Source organism: Tachypleus tridentatus, chromosome 2 (assembly GCF_004210375.1).
Source record: "Tachypleus tridentatus isolate NWPU-2018 chromosome 2, ASM421037v1, whole genome shotgun sequence".
NCBI classification, from domain to species: domain Eukaryota; kingdom Metazoa; phylum Arthropoda; class Merostomata; order Xiphosura; family Limulidae; genus Tachypleus; species Tachypleus tridentatus.
In genome coordinates, this window is record NC_134826.1 from 49228783 (window position 1) to 49245039 (window position 16257).

Genomic DNA, 16257 nt, shown 5'->3' on the forward strand with positions numbered 1-16257 from the left:
GGAAATTATTTACTAACATCTGATAAAGTTATTACAGTCAGATATTTAGGAATTGATTATTCCAAAAACATGTTTCTTATGATTGTTTAGTGAATTATTGCTTCTGAAACTTTAACCATGGATTTTGCTGACTATCCCTTCCTCCCCAAATGGTGTTTTGTTTTCAGAATATAATGATTCATTAAATTAATGTTTATAGATTTTTGCAAATGCATAGCTTAATTTAACCCTTTTGCTATGGCTTGGTATAATATACATGTGTATCTTTGCAAAATTTGATAGACTTATAGTGAAGTATTTTGTACACAAAAATCAGATTTTTCACTAAAGTATTTTATTTATGAAAATATTGAATTTGTTTTGTTACTACTCCAAGTGTGAAGTGATTTTCATGTTTTGATTAAAAAACTATTCTTTGTCCCAAAAATTTCAAATATTATTTATGTAATCTAAAACTTCCAAAATACGTTTCAAACACTTGTTTTCAGTAAGACTTTATATTTTTTCTACCCTAATTATGTGGGGTCTGTCAATTTGACCAACCTTGTAAATACCTTGTAAAAATTAGGAAATAAATATAAGTTATAACTTTTTCACTGCAGAATGACTACTCAAGAACACAAATATTTAGAATTAATAGCTTAAATTTCATAACATTATACATTTAAGTACATTTATTATTTTTTATTATATCAACCTTCCAGTCATGCCTGGCTAACATTATAAAACTTGCACTGACCTGGATCATTTGCATTCATGTTATCATGTCCAATGATATAAAACTGGCATTCAGTTATTAAAATGGCTGTGTTTTAGTGGTTTAGTAATATTTCAATTATTATACATTGTATATGTTTATAGATTGTTATTATGAACTTATTTTCCTTAAAATATAGACCAATAAATAAAGAAGTAAAATAAACAATTATTTCTTTTAACTATGAACTTTGAACTCTGTTGCTGCTTGATGTAGGTTGCTGAGCCTTTTAAAATTTGCACATGGAAGATATGAAATTTTTTTTTAGATTTTATATTTATATATACAGCTGAGTTACTAAAAAATCATAAATTACTATATCAGTACCATAGAATTTCACTACAATTTATCAAGTTTAATAACTGAACTATATTTATGTCTAAAAAAATATGAACTCTCGAACACCTAAAAACTTAACTTACCAGCATGAAGTTTTGTCTCAAAAGTAAGAGAGGATGTTGTTGTGTTTCAAAATGGCTGAGAAAATCACTAAGGTGAAATTCTGAGCTTTTGATTGGTTATTCACATGTCATATGTAAAAATAAGTGTATAAAAGAGACCATTTCCAAAATTGGAAAAAGGTGAGTGGGGGACACTGTGTTTGATTTACTAAATATAGTGATACTTCAGCAAATAGAGGAGATAAAAGGTTTTCATTTCATATTTTAACTTATGAATATTGGTAGTTTGTGTTAATTTGTACAAAACTCCAGACTTTGTATTTTGACATCACATCACAAACATCTAATCTGAACCAGTGCTGCATTCAACATACCGGATGATACACAAAAATTGATATTTAGGTATGTTCTTTAAATACTTACTTTTAAGTTAAGAAATTAACTAATGTATAATACTAACATTTCAATTATAATCTACAGTTTCATACCAAGCTTGTTGACATAAATTCTTGAAATGGTAGTTCAATAAAATTTTGAATGCAAGTCACCAAACACAATGACATGGTCATTGACCTGTGACCTTTCGTGACAGGGTTATTTTAGGAATTTCAAACGATGCTTAGACATAGGGTTGTGTTTATTCAAAACTGTAATTTATTGATGTGAAACTCATTGCAATTAGATCATGTTGAGAATAAACTTTTGACAAGTTAAATAATTTGTATTTCAACAGATATCCCTCCTGAATAAGAAGGTAACAGAAGACAGTAAAGAGTTTTCAAAATTAGAAAAGCAACTCATTGAAGTTAGAGAAAAAGCAAAGCAGAAAGGAGACGAAGTTTGGACTCTGGAAGAGAAAATCCAAGAAAAAGACAAAGAATTAGTTAGACTGGTAGATAACTTTATTTTATAATGAAATAGTTTAAGTCTAATAATTACATGCTTGGCTAGAAATCTTAGTTTAGAAAGTACCTGATATTATTTCCATCTGTGTTAATCCTTAAAGTTTCCACATTTCTTTCATATTGATGTTTAAATTGTACATGTATAAATGTATATAGAAGAGAGAAAACAAGATGCTGTAGTTTATCTGTAGGAGTAACACGAGGTATTATTGATTGGTTTACACAAACTTTAATTCAATTATAATTTTAAAAGAAAAACGTATTAACTAGTGTATGGGCTTTAAGAACTTGAAGAGGTTTTTTAATAATAAAATATAAACAGGTTAAAACGTAACATTAACTAGTCAAAAATGTAGATGTCATATAAGTGACACGTGAACTTGGATAAAATAAATGCAATTCATGTGAATTAGTGTCATATTTTTGTAGTTATATATTTAGTTTCTTTTATACCAATGTTCAGGAGAGGGTAATAATGTACATCTCATGACCTTCTTTCAGAGTTACATTGAAACTTTAATTAATATATTGTGTTAAATACACTTGGGTCTCAAATGTAGCTTACAAGTCAAATTGTTTTGTTATCATAAGTTTTGATATCTTTATTTCAAAAGGAAACACTTAACTTGTCAGTTTATATCTCCGAGTCAGGTGATGTGGTGACACTCGGACTTCTTGTTTATAAATGTTTTTCTCTTCAGGTTGTTAGATACATGTATGGTAGGTACGAACAGACCAGAATATGAAACGTCAATCTCTTCTTGCTTTACTGAGACAACACTGTTAAATCCACATACCACACCACTCTCATATCTGCTGTCTTTTAAGAACAGTCAGTAATTAACTCTGACACTGTTATTAAACATGTATAACAAACAGAGAGCATATTCTAAGCTACATCAGTCATGGTTAAAGCTGATTAATTATGAGGAGATCTTGGTGTATATAAAATAAAGACGTGGTTTTAAGCAGCAGTGGAACTATTTAAAACTATGTTGCTAAGAAAGCCAAGTAAATCAATGTAATTTTGGACATCCTCTTCTAGTGCTTAATATATTTTTGTATTCTAAAATGCACATTTAAAAGCTACATTAATTATTCTGGGACAACCAACACTGTGAGAAAAATAAGATTATGAAACCACACATCTGAGTACATAAAGGCCTCAAGGCTAAGGTAAGTGCTAAATTTAATTTGTGTATGTATTTTCTATTTGTTATATATTTTATCAACAAAAGTAATTGCTATGATGCATATTTTAAAGCTGTGTGAAGTATTTTTTATAAGTATTTCTCTCCAAGAAATATACCAATGCTGATGTCTCACAATACAAATTGATAGCTTGTTTACCTAAGTTCTTACCCAATGATTTATTGACTTGTTATACTAATTAACATCACTCAAAGAAAAAGAATTAAAAACAGTTCTGAAAAGGATAAACTTCCTGGCACTCTTAGAATAAATATTTGTAATTGTCTGTTACAGTCTGCAGTTATTGTAGAAAACAAAAAAGTGTGTTTTATTTCATCTTTTAAACATAATTCCATTTACACTGGTTTTGCTACATTTGATGCTGGGTGGAGAAAATAAGATATGTGCAAATTTATTGAAAAATCTTTTGATATTCATTAAGCAGGTTCCATGGTTATACAAGTGAAATGTGAAAAACTACATGATGAAGTGTTTTTACTTGTATCATGAATATCACCTTTCATTTAGACTAACTGAGTAAAGGCCTTTCAAAGCTGATTTACCAGCCTTGAGTAAAAGTACTTTATTATGACAGTCTTGCAATGACAGAATTCACTTTGTGGCTGTAATAAACTTTTGAGTGAGACTATTGAAGCAAACATTTTTTTCATATTAAACTTAAGTCACACAACAAGATTTTTTTTACTGTCCAGTTAAATGATTTGGTACTAAAACAAATTAGAATTTCTTCTTTTAAACTTGCTTTCTCTAGAGAGTGGAATATGAAGAAGAGATTGGTAAACTAGCTTCTGAAGCCCGAAACAAACAACAGGATTTAGAAGGCCAAATCTTACTGTTAGAATCTTCTTTGTCAGAAATAACAGAACAAAAAGAGAGAGAGAGTGATGAAGCACAAAGAAAAATAGTAAGCTCTAAGAACAGTTTTTTTAGTTATTCTCATAAGATTGTACTGGAATTAAGTCATCCATTTGTAAACCACCTAGACATTAATAGTAGCTGAGCAAACCAAATTGTCAAACGTAAGGAAGAACGAACACATTTTTAAACATTACTGTTAGCCTTCAATCTAAAAGTTTAAAAATAGTGTAGAATATTGAAATACAACTGTTTATGAACACAAATAAGATTAGTTTTATGCTTTCAGCATGAACTACCCACTTTTATGAAATTTATCATACTAAACGAGAGCTTTCTTTGTCTCATGCTGGCATTACAAAGTAAGAGACATTTTTTATCTTGCATGCCGTGTAAAAAGGATTTAAGAAAAAAGCGGAATGCAGATAACTTGTTAAGAAATACATGTTCGAAAGTAGCAGGTACTCTTAACGGTACACTGGTTGGTGCAACCTGAAATATTCTGTTAAAGACATTTCTTTAAAACATATCAAGAACCTCAATATTTACCATTGCTGTATATTTATATAATTAATAGTTACCATTTCACAAAGTTTGTAAGTTATAACATGTGAATTGTAAAATATCTTAAGTTGATATTATTTTATTGTTTTAAAATTTAAATAGTATGTAATTACATTTTATCAGAGCTAACTGATATCTTGTACTTAGTTTAAAACTGATTGTTATGCTTGTGTTTTTGCTTAAAATTAGTGGGTATTTTAACAGTACTTTTGTTTGTTGGTGTTTTAAACATTGACAAAAGACCCTTTAAAACATTGTAATAGGGTTAAAAATATACTTGTTAGTTTTGTGTTTTAACCACATTGAACAAATTTTTCAAACTTGAGTAGAAGTGTCGTGGACTTTAAATTCATATTGTAAAAAGGTGTTCACTGAGTAAATGATCAAACCTGAGAAGAAGGGTGGAGGACTTTAAATTCTTATTGTAAAACTGTGTTCACTGAGTAAATGATCAAACCTGAGAAGAAGGGTGGAGGACTTTAAATTCATATTGTAAAACTGTGTTCACTGAGTAAATGATCAAACCTGAGCAGAAGTTTGGTGGACTTTAAATTCATATTGTAAAACTGTGTTCACTGAGTAAATAAAAATAAGATTACTTCTTCTGTTAGATCATTTCTGCAAAATATATGGACAAAATGTACCATGAGGACTAAGTGTTACCCAACATATAGGGGAACTATATCTATGTTTATTCATTAGCTTTGATAACTATCTTTATGTAAGCAGTCTTATGTTTTACAATATGGTTATTTTTATGTTTTATGTGTCAACTTTTCAGAATGACTTGATAGCAGCTCAAACAAAGTACTTAGAAAAAGAGACAGTAGTGGAGAATAGTATGATATTCTTAAAGAATGAAAATACAGAACTGAAGGTAAGGATTATTAAATCATTATATTTTTTCTAAAGTTATGGAATACCATTCAATTCTCAGAAACTGAAAGGATAAAATAGTCTTTCTAAATTTAAAAACAAATGAAATATTGATGTTTGAAAATAGTTTATACTCAGAGAAATCTTATTTGTTTGTGATAAGTAAATTATGAAAGTATGTTGGCCAAAAATAAAACACTAACACATAATTAGTTTAGAGAAATATATTTAACCCTTTCCGTGCTGAATAAAAATGATTAATGTTTGGCATGGCGCTGAATATATATGTTTGATACTTTTTAACTAATTACGGTATCAGTACTAAAAGCATATATATGTTAAATTCAATACATAAGAATAACAGGAATAAAGGAAGACACCCTGATACACAACGAAGAAGGGCCATGTAAGGCACAATAATTTATTATAAATTGTATACAATTTGTGCAGCAGCCCATTGATAGTCTTTGTGGTTATGATATATCTCATGGCATGGTAAAAAGCACATGGGGAGATTGCAGTGTTTGCAGAAATAATTAGTCTGCTTTCTTTTCCATCCAGTTGTGTATCTATCGCTGTAAACAGTAAAATCAGGTTTCTGTTTTTTTGTTCTCATATTGTCCAATACTATGTCTTTCCACCAAGTGCTGACCTTTATCAGTACTTGATCTTCCTTTTCGTTTCGCTTTGCTGACATATCCCTCCAGCAAATTTTGAATAATCTGCTCTCTGAATAGTCTTAGAGAAACTGGGTTTTCACCATTGCTCTTGCAGTCTGCATAATGAATTATATATCCATCAACAACTACTAGCCTTGGTCAGTCAGTTTATGCAATAAGTTATATGACCCTAACTACACCATGTGCTTACCTAAAGCGGTGGCAGATTCCAGGCCACGAATGTCTTCATTATCACTCTCGTCCGTTACAAGTAAGCTTTCATTATCATCTGGCTCAAACTCTTTGTCACTGTCTTCATTGTTACAAATAATATCAATTATTTAGTGGTATAAGCTTTTCCTTTTGGCATTGTAACAATATCATAAGTATCAACAGAATTTGCAAGGAAGGCGTCTTCTAAAATAATGAACAGTATGATCTACACAGGCTAGAAAGCAAAGAAATCACATGACCTCTAGTTTAAATACCTGTTGGGAATCCCAAGTAAACAATGAATACACGTGGTTCTACAGGCCTGTGTGATTATAATAATTAGCCACGAGGGTGTGTTGTTTACATCTTGTCAACGAAGATCGCCTGCCTCGCTGAGACTTCAAGTTGACTGCAGTCGCCAACTGCACCGAAAGGGTTAAGTAGCTGTCTGTGTCCATATTTACTGTAATGATTAGTTTGTTTTTGTTCTTTAATGGTGCCAAACGTTACCGCAGACAACCAAGTTATTCAATTTTTTTTCACCTTAGTGCCCTATTTTGAAAGCATAGTTTTCTTCTCTGTTCTGGTTTGTACATTTTCTTTATAGAAATAATGGCTAAAGCATAAGTTGTTATACATTAATCCAAGTTATTTCTGTATGCAAGTTTGAAATAATTGTACATTTTAATCCACTTCACATTGTTTAAGGGAAAGGATCCATTTTTATATTTAAGATTGCAGTTTGTTTTTAATTAGAATTATTTTGAATAATTCAAGAATCGTGCATATTAACTACATACAAAAAGAACTTTTTATTTGACAATATAAGTAAAGTGTGGTCAGATTAAAGCATTCAGCACTAAAAATAATTTTTTATTTCATCTATCAAAACAAAAATAAATTGTGTTATTGTTTGCTATGATTTAATAGAATTTCATGTTTTTTATTAATAGGAACATCTTACATGTTCATCTAGTGTTTCACTTTATTTTTTAATAAGGAAAATATGAGATGTAAGCTTTGTTCAGAGTTGATTTAATTATTATAACATACCTTAGACTTCTTGCAATTAATTAGAAACTAAAAACAGAAGAACATTTTTTTATCTGAACCCAGGTTTGTGATCAACATTAAAGAAATCCATTATTTTATGTTTCTGTGAATGATTAACATGAATACATATTGGAAGTGTTTATATGAAAGGATTTCAGCGACTATACCTTTAAAGGATACTACAGTAATGGCACTTTACAGCAAAATAATTATATTTGTTCCATGAGAAAAACTTTTAAAAACTTTGTAAAAACGTTATAGAATGGACAGCAACTACCTGTTGCGGAGACACAAGTGTAGAGGATGACATTTTGAAAGGCAGAAGACTTTCAAAATGTCATCCTCTACACTTGTGTCTCCGCAACAGGTAGTTGCCATCCATTCTACAAAGTTTCATCATGAATACTCTGCCTAAACAATCTACCAAAGAGTATTAAAAGTGATATTCTGAACACTATATACTAGATAAAAACTGCATTCCACCAATTTTTTTATCGTAACAGGAAATGTCAAGTTTTTATGTGGAAATAACTTAAAGTTATGTGAAAGTGTCACCATTGTTATTCTTTTTTTTTTTTTATGAGATCTTCTATGTTATTCTACTTCACAGGAATGTATTAGAAAGAAAGAAAGAGAGTGTGAAAACCTGTCTGAAAGTCTTCATTCATTCAGAAAAGAGTTTGAATATGCATCCAGCAGAGTAAGGAAAAATATTTTTAACAGAACAACTGAATTCAAAATGAAAAATAAATTGTATATTTTTAGATAAGGAATAAAGTTTTCTGAAACAAATAAATAACTATAAAAAATTAACTTAGATATTAATATTATGTTAACAATAGTTCTTGGGTGCTTTAGTGGCCTAACTCTGGACACGGGTAGGGCCAAGTGCACATGTCAGGATGGTTAACAGACTTGTAATCAAAATAAATTAACTAATGTGTTATCAATGTATGTGAAGAAGCATGGCATCAAAATGTTTATTATACAATTTTTAATATTATATAAATTTTAATTTCAACATGAAATATTTATATTTTCAAATTTCCCTTGCTTGTATCACATAACACTTTAATACAATTTTATCAACTACCAATCACCTTTTTTTAGGGATGTATGAACCGGAATGTGGAACCCATTTGCCTTCCATTGCATTGTCTTTTTCATAAACTGCCAGTAATTTTCTCTGGTGTTTTGATATTACATCATGTATAAATAAAAATACAGTGTTAATTTACCATTTATTTCATTACAGCTTTTCATTTATTTTAAAAACATGTTCCTTGTTGCTCCATCAGGTTTGGATGGACCATCTAAGGGATTTGTTGTAACTGCTAGAAAATCAGTTAAATTATAATAGTTATAGGACACTTTTCTTATTATGGGAGTTATTATTTCATGTTCTAAATTGAATTTTTGAAATAAAGGAAAATTCAGCAAAATACTAACAACTATAAAAAACAACTAGGATTAACATTTATTGGCACGTGAAAACTTCAAATACAAAACCCTCGCATAAGTACTGAATTTCTTGTTTTTATCTATATTTTTTTTAAAAGTAACTAAATATAAAAATTAAAAACTTGTTGGGTTAGGTTAAATCAAATAGGGAAAAAATAGTGCTATTTACTACTATTCATTTACATGATCTACATGGAGGCACATGATTTAGTGTTTTTTCTCACAGGATTATTATTTAAATATGGTTCAAAGGGAAATAAAATAATGAAAATAGTTGTGAAAAAGATATATAACTAAATATTACTGGCTTCTTGATAGGTGCTGTCCGATTGTTATGATAAATCTATGTTCTACTTTGAATTGCAAATTTACTATCTGCTTGGCAGAATGAACTTGACATTAGCTTTGCATAACGAGAGTCCACTTTGTGTGCAGTATAACAAACTTTCTGCATGTTTGATGTAACCAAATAAGTTGGTTACAAAATAATTTTATGCACTGATGCAATCTTTTTCACTTCAGTCAAACTAATAATTCATCAATGTAGTCATCATGTGCTGCTTCTGTGTCCATTAGAATAGTTTGATCTTGTCACAAATGTTATGTAACTGTTCACATGCTAGTCATGATTACTGGCTGGAAAAGGTAGCAGTATTACTGAAGATATTGTGTTTGAAGGTAGTGCTGAAGTAGCCCTGTGTTCCTCCTTCAGTTCATTTTTTTTATCTTACTGGATTTTTTAGCTTCATATTTATCACTTGTGTTCACTTCTAGTAAGTATGGGGACTTTTTTTGTCACTATTAACAAACTGGACAGTCTGTTTAAACTTTATCTTGTATATGTTGTAACCCTGTGGTGTCTATTGAAGCATTCATCTGTCTCCTGTCCATGACAACCACTTCCCATGATTTATTTGAAAAGCTATGCATTTAACCAAAGCTCAACATTAGTTTTTTAAATTGTGAGAGAACAGACATGAATAATGTCGATGTCATATTTTATTTAGCAAGCAGGATATTCTACATTAAGCTGTTAGGACTTAACCACACTATCATTCACGTTTCAAAATATCATGTAACTTAAAGAATAAAAATGTAAATGTACTGTATGCTATTGTTGAGCAGCTCTTGGTATGACTGAAAAGCTGAACAATTACTTTTCACAATGGATGGTATGAGTAGCTCAGAGCTTTGACTCTGAGTGAAATCAAAAGTAGAACAAAATTAACCACCTTAAAGTTCATGGAATAATTTCAATTGATAGATTAACTTAAATGTGATGGGAACTTTTCCTTGTAGGTTTTCTTACTTAAGGTAATTTTTTTCAGGAACACAGCTTTGAGTGAGTATATAAAAAGTTATTTTGTATATTTCATCTCTTACATGTAAAACAAGACATAATCACATGAGTATACATGATCATGTCTTGCCTGTAAGAAATGAAACAATGTATTATCTAAACAATAAAAGCTGTATTCTTGAAATACAGGTGCGTGGATATCTCTTCAAATGAAGAAAGATGCTGATGTTGATTACTAGAAAAATAGTTTCTTCCTGTATGTTTATGCCTGGCATGGCCAGGTGGTTAAGGCACTCGACTTGTAATTCGAGGGTCACAAGTTCAAATTCCCGTCACACCAAATATGCTTGCCATTTCAGCCGTGAAGGCATTATAATGTGATGGTTAATCCCATTATTCACTGGTAAAAGAGCAGCCCAAGAGTTGGTGGTAGGTGTTAATGACTAGCTTCCTTCCCTCTAGTCTTACACTGCTAAATTAAAGACAGCTAGCTAAGATAGCCCAGGCATAGCTTTGTGCGAAATTCAAAAACAAACAAACCTGTATGTTTAAGAAACATTTTAGCCAGTTAAGAAATATGAAGTCACCAACTTTGACTTAAGTTAACTTCTTAAAAACAAAGTTCATTTCTTTTTGTTAGCAGGATCCAGATATATTGTAGTGAAAGTAAAGAAAGAACTGATTCTAAACTTGTTACTGCCAAAGAAACAAAATGTGTAGAATAAGTAATATATCATGAATTATCTTCAGAAACCTGGATATTCAGGTATGTATATAATGTACATGCATGTTGGTTTCAGATTGAGAACTTGGAGGAAGAGGTCAAGATACATTTATCTTCTTTAGGAGATATTCAAGAACTTCTTAAACAACGAGAAACTGAACTACACACTATAACACAAGGTTAGTATTACCAGAATGTTTCATGTTTGTTGATTAATGAAATAGTATTAATATTCAGTTTGTATATATTTAGGATAAGAACACTTGAAAATTTTCTGGAGTCTCTAAAAGTCCTGAAAGGGATTGTTTCTAAAAAACAAAAAAGGCGCCAATTTTTGGGGTATTTCCAAAATTTTTTATGTCTCCTCTTACAGAAACTTAGCTTGTATAGCAAATTTTATTTATTGCATGTTTTTGTGCATATTGTGCTTAATGCTAGTTTTTCTCAATGAATCCTTATATTCAGCTTTATTATCAACATGTACATCAAAAATGAATTTCCATAGTTACAACATGAAGTATAATGGTGAAGAAACAACAGCTATGAAGAAGAATAAGTCCTGTTTCAAGTAAATAATACAAGTTCTTGATGTAATTGTTGGGAATTAACAAAAATCATAAATATCTTTAAAATTCTTAAATTTACCTTGTAACTGAAAATAAGCTCTCAACATTTATTAAAAGATGCTCAAGAGTTATTATTTGGGAGGTGAAATTGTTATGAATTTGTAACAATTGTAAATTGTAAGATGGTATAGAAAAACTTATTTTGTATAGTTGGAAGATAACCGATTTAAAACAAAAAAACAACTTTAAACAAAAGTAAAATATATGGAACAAAATATGTCATTCAGGATAAACTTATGACGTGCCTATCTCCAAGTTTCTTCAGTATAATTTTCTATTAAATACATACAGAAACCATGTATATTTTGTGAAATACTAACTATCATCACATTTGTGATAACAATGTGTGACCTTATCATGACCAGGTAGTGTGTTTGTTGCATCTAGTGCATGCTTTAATTGAAATGAAAGTATTAATTTTAATTATTTCAAAAGTTACTTTGGCAACCATCTTTCTCTTACTTAGTCCAACAAATAATATGGTATAATATGTATAAAGTTAGGCTTAACCTTATAACATTATTACCACAAGTTCCAACATTTATATTTCTCATGTTTAAAGTAATAACTATTTTAAGACAAGTAACCTAAATAATGGGGAAAAAAAATGTTTTCCAAAAACTATAAATGTGAGGCCTTGAGAAAGCTTTACCTTGATCCTGTTTTTTGGATTTAAATACCCATACCAGCCATCTAGTTAATAAATTTGTACTTTTGGATTGCTTCATTCATCTAATAAATCATTGTGTAACAAATATTTAATTATGATAAAATTTTCAAGTTTGCTTCTGTATGCTTAATCTTCAGCAATACAGTGACAATATGATTTCTCTATGAACTTTGGGATGTATGTTATGACCATTGTACTAATGACAGTCCACTTTAGAAGTTATTTTAAATTTCTTTCAGAGAAAGACAGTTTAATGATAAGAAATGCAGAACGCTCAAATCAACTAGAACTTGTGCGACAAGAACTCAAGGAAATAAAAATGCAGCAAGAGACAGATGAAGAGTATAATAAAACAATAGTAGATGTTCAAGGAAAAGAAAGAAAGGTGTGGCAGTTTTTGTGAGATGTAAGGGATAGTTTTAAGATGAGATTGTGTGATGTAAGGGATAGTTTTAAGATGAGATTGTGTGATGTAAGGGATAGTTTTAAGATGAGATTGTGTGATGTAAGGGATAGTTTTAAGATGAGATTGTGTGATGTAAGGATAGTTTTAAGATGAGATTGTGTGATGTAAGGGATAGTTTTAAGATGAGATTGTGTGATGTAAGGGACAGTTTTAAGATGAGATTGTGTGATGTAAGGGACAGTTTTAAGATGAGATTGTGTGATGTAAGGGACAGTTTTAAGATGAGATTGTGTGATGTAAGGATAGTTTTAAGATGAGATTGTGTGATGTAAGGATAGTTTTAAGATAAGAGATTGTGTGATGTAAGGATAGTTTTAAGATGAGATTGTGTGATGTAAGGGACAGTTTTAAGATGAGATTGTGTGATGTAAGGGACAGTTTAAGATGAGATTTAAGATGAGTGATGTAAGGGACAGTTTTAAGATGAGATTGTGTGATGTAAGGGACAGTTTTAAGATGAGATTGTGTGATGTAAGGACAGTTTTAAGATGTGTGATGTAGGGACAGTTTTAAGATGAGATTGTGTGATGTAAGGATAGTTTTAAGATGAGATGTAAGGATAGTTTTAAGATGAGATTGTGTGATGTAAGGACAGTTTTAAGATGAGATTGTGTGATGTAAGGATAGTTTAAAGATGAGATTGTGTGATGTAAGTTTTAAGATGAGATTGTGTGATGTAAGATAGTTTTAAGATGAGATTGTGTGATGTAAGGGACAGTTTTAAGATGAGATTGTGTGATGTAAGGGATAGTTTTAAGATGAGATTGTGTGATGTAAGGGACAGTTTTAAGATGAGATTGTGTGATGTAAGGGATAGTTTTAAGATGAGATTGTGTGATGTTAGGGACAGTTTTAAGATGAGATTATCTGATGTTAGGGACAGTTAAATTTTTGCATGATCTAAGGGGACAGTTACAAGTTTTTGCATAATGTAAAAGAGACAGTTATGTTAATATCCAGTGGTAAAACTATCATATGGAGTAACTGCAGTTATCATATAACTGAAACCTGTAATCAGCTACATGAATAAATATTTTTAAAAGTTTTTAACACACTAATACAAATATATGAATAGATACTAAATTTCATAAAAAGGTATTTACTCTCTGGGTAACCTGCTTTCAGAATCCAAATTATATGCATAGATTTTCATTCCAACCTTTATTACATACTGGGTGGTTGTTATTCTTTTAATGTCTCCTGTTTTATCCTGTATGTTTCTGCACAAAGTTATACCTGTTTGTTGTATTCTACATCCTTCTCAACAAATGTTGTGAATCATAGCAGATTAACAATAAGGAATTTATAAGCCTGATTTTTAACTTTAATTTTCAGAATAATCTGTTAGCATAATAACAATGACTCCATTTATTCATGGTTTATTTGAACATATGGTGAGGCCTTGAAATAGTTTCATCTTAATCCTGTTTTTTTTTATTCAGCTTTGCAACATATTAAACTTCAGTTAACATGTTAATTTTTGCTCAAAACCATTTCAAGTTAGATTTAAGGTAATTACTAATCACATTGTTGCTTTGTTTTTTCTTTCTTACCAAGTACAAACCTCAAAGTCACTACAAAGTCACATAAGACAATTAGTTAGTCAAAATTACACTTCATTTTAATAATATTATGCAAATAATGAACTAATGTTTTTTTTGTTTATTCTGATTGTCTAGTAACCTAAATATTACCATTATGTTTGTTTTAATTAATTCATATTTATTCAACTTAATCAGTTAGTGTTATGACCCATGAAAATAATCAAATAACTGAAATATTGTTATTATATTTGTTTGTAGTTATTCAAAACTTACATGTGTTGTGTAGGTGTCAAAACCATAATTGTATCATTATAAGTGGTTTTTATGGAGTTTTTAGTGAACTTGTGAGATTAATTAGTGTGTTTTCAGCCATCTTAAGAGAATAAATCAATGAGCTCTAAATTAATCAAATTAAAAAAAATCCATTATTTGTATACCTCTACTTACAACACCATAGTGAAATAGAATTATGTGAGAATGGTAGGACAAAAATACAGACATTACAGTATAGACAATAACCTGAAGTAGAGGCACTATGTTTAATGTATTTTTTACACACATACAAGATGGTTTTTAATTTCAGTGTATATATATATATATATATATATATATAGTGCCATATTGTGTACAACCATTTGATGATGATTTAGTTGTAACAACGTTTTGCTAAATCCATTGTATTATTATAAGCACTATATTAACCCTTAAACAGTGGGAATGTTGTAGGTAGCAGCATCAGTTGATGATGGCTGCCATTTAAGGGTTAACGTATAGTAATACTGCATGAAATAACCAAAACATTAAAAGGTTTCTTGTTGCTACTACTTTTATAAGTATTATGAAGATTTTTATTATGTATATTAGATCAATGAATTTGAGAAACGAGTCACGCATGTGGAACATCCGGCCAGAGTGTTAGAGCTGAAGTCTGTCGTAGAAGCTCTTGAACAAGAATTAGCCGAGAGAAACAAGGTAACAGTTTGCTTACACCGTTGAGTAGAAGTGTCAAGAAATCAGTTGTTCTCAAAACTGTGATTGATGTTTTGTAATGAATTATGTCCTAGAAAAAATTGCTTTGTCCACTTCAAATTACTGTGACAAGTTCTAGACATTGAACATAAAGATGAAATAATCATAGCATTTACTTCAAGAAACTGAAGAGATAGTAAGTACCTTGTAGAAAAAGTAAATTTAGCTTTTAAGTGTTTCAGATGTGTGTACGTACAGGAGTAACTTAAGGACTTGGGTCATTGTGTAGAGTGTCAGTTTGTTTTTCTGATTGCATGTGTTTATTATTGTTAAGTTAGTTTTGCTATCAACTTGTAGACCATCAAGTTACAACAACAGAGGCTGGTGGATATGAAGAAAACCCTTCAAAAAGAACTTCGGGCTCAGAAAAAACAACAAGACGTCCGACAGTGTGGAACTGGGCTCATCTTTTCCCTCTCAGCTGACTGTACTAGGGCATCAAGGCTCTAGTCGTACTCAAGATCACCTTGACCTCAAGATTGATGATGTTAGCTTTAAATACCTAAAACATGTTGTCTTAAAGTTCATGACATCCAGGGAGTGTGAGGTTAGTTAAATATTCATTAGAAAAGTGAGATATGAAATGCTAAGTATAAAAGAAAAAGGAAGATTTATAATGGCTAGCATTTTGTTCCTACTTGTATATTGTGGTATTCATAATTAACAAAAAATAAACGTTTGAGTATTTTATGATGTTGAAGAGAAAAATTGCATAAATCAAAAGTTTGATGAAATAGTTGACAGGTGCTATTATTATGTTTTGTAAGGTATATTAACTAGTATAAATAAGTCTTAAGTTATGCTGTCATAACTACTTGGATCTTTAGTTGTCTGTACAGCAGTGCCAGTAAGTAAAGCTTTTAACATCCAATAATTTCAAAATATAGACCTTAAACATTAAACCAAATTCTAATAATCATCTCAATTTCCTGATTATATAAT

At 30.2% G+C, this 16257-nt stretch overlaps 1 protein-coding gene across 2 annotated transcripts in view; it reads left to right on the forward strand.

The window, feature by feature from the left end:
- Positions 1 to 16257, forward strand: part of LOC143243214 (uncharacterized) — a 47631-nt gene that overhangs the window by 25798 nt on the left and 5576 nt on the right. For both annotated transcript variants that reach the window (XM_076487046.1, XM_076487050.1), the window contains exons 10-17: positions 1892 to 2050; positions 4027 to 4179; positions 5476 to 5571; positions 8106 to 8195; positions 11057 to 11159; positions 12516 to 12661; positions 15151 to 15258; positions 15613 to 15862. In XM_076487046.1, coding sequence (XP_076343161.1) covers positions 1892 to 2050; positions 4027 to 4179; positions 5476 to 5571; positions 8106 to 8195; positions 11057 to 11159; positions 12516 to 12661; positions 15151 to 15258; positions 15613 to 15765 — 1008 coding nt within the window. In that variant the 3' untranslated portion in view covers positions 15766 to 15862. The remainder of the gene's footprint in view (positions 1 to 1891; positions 2051 to 4026; positions 4180 to 5475; positions 5572 to 8105; positions 8196 to 11056; positions 11160 to 12515; positions 12662 to 15150; positions 15259 to 15612; positions 15863 to 16257) is intronic.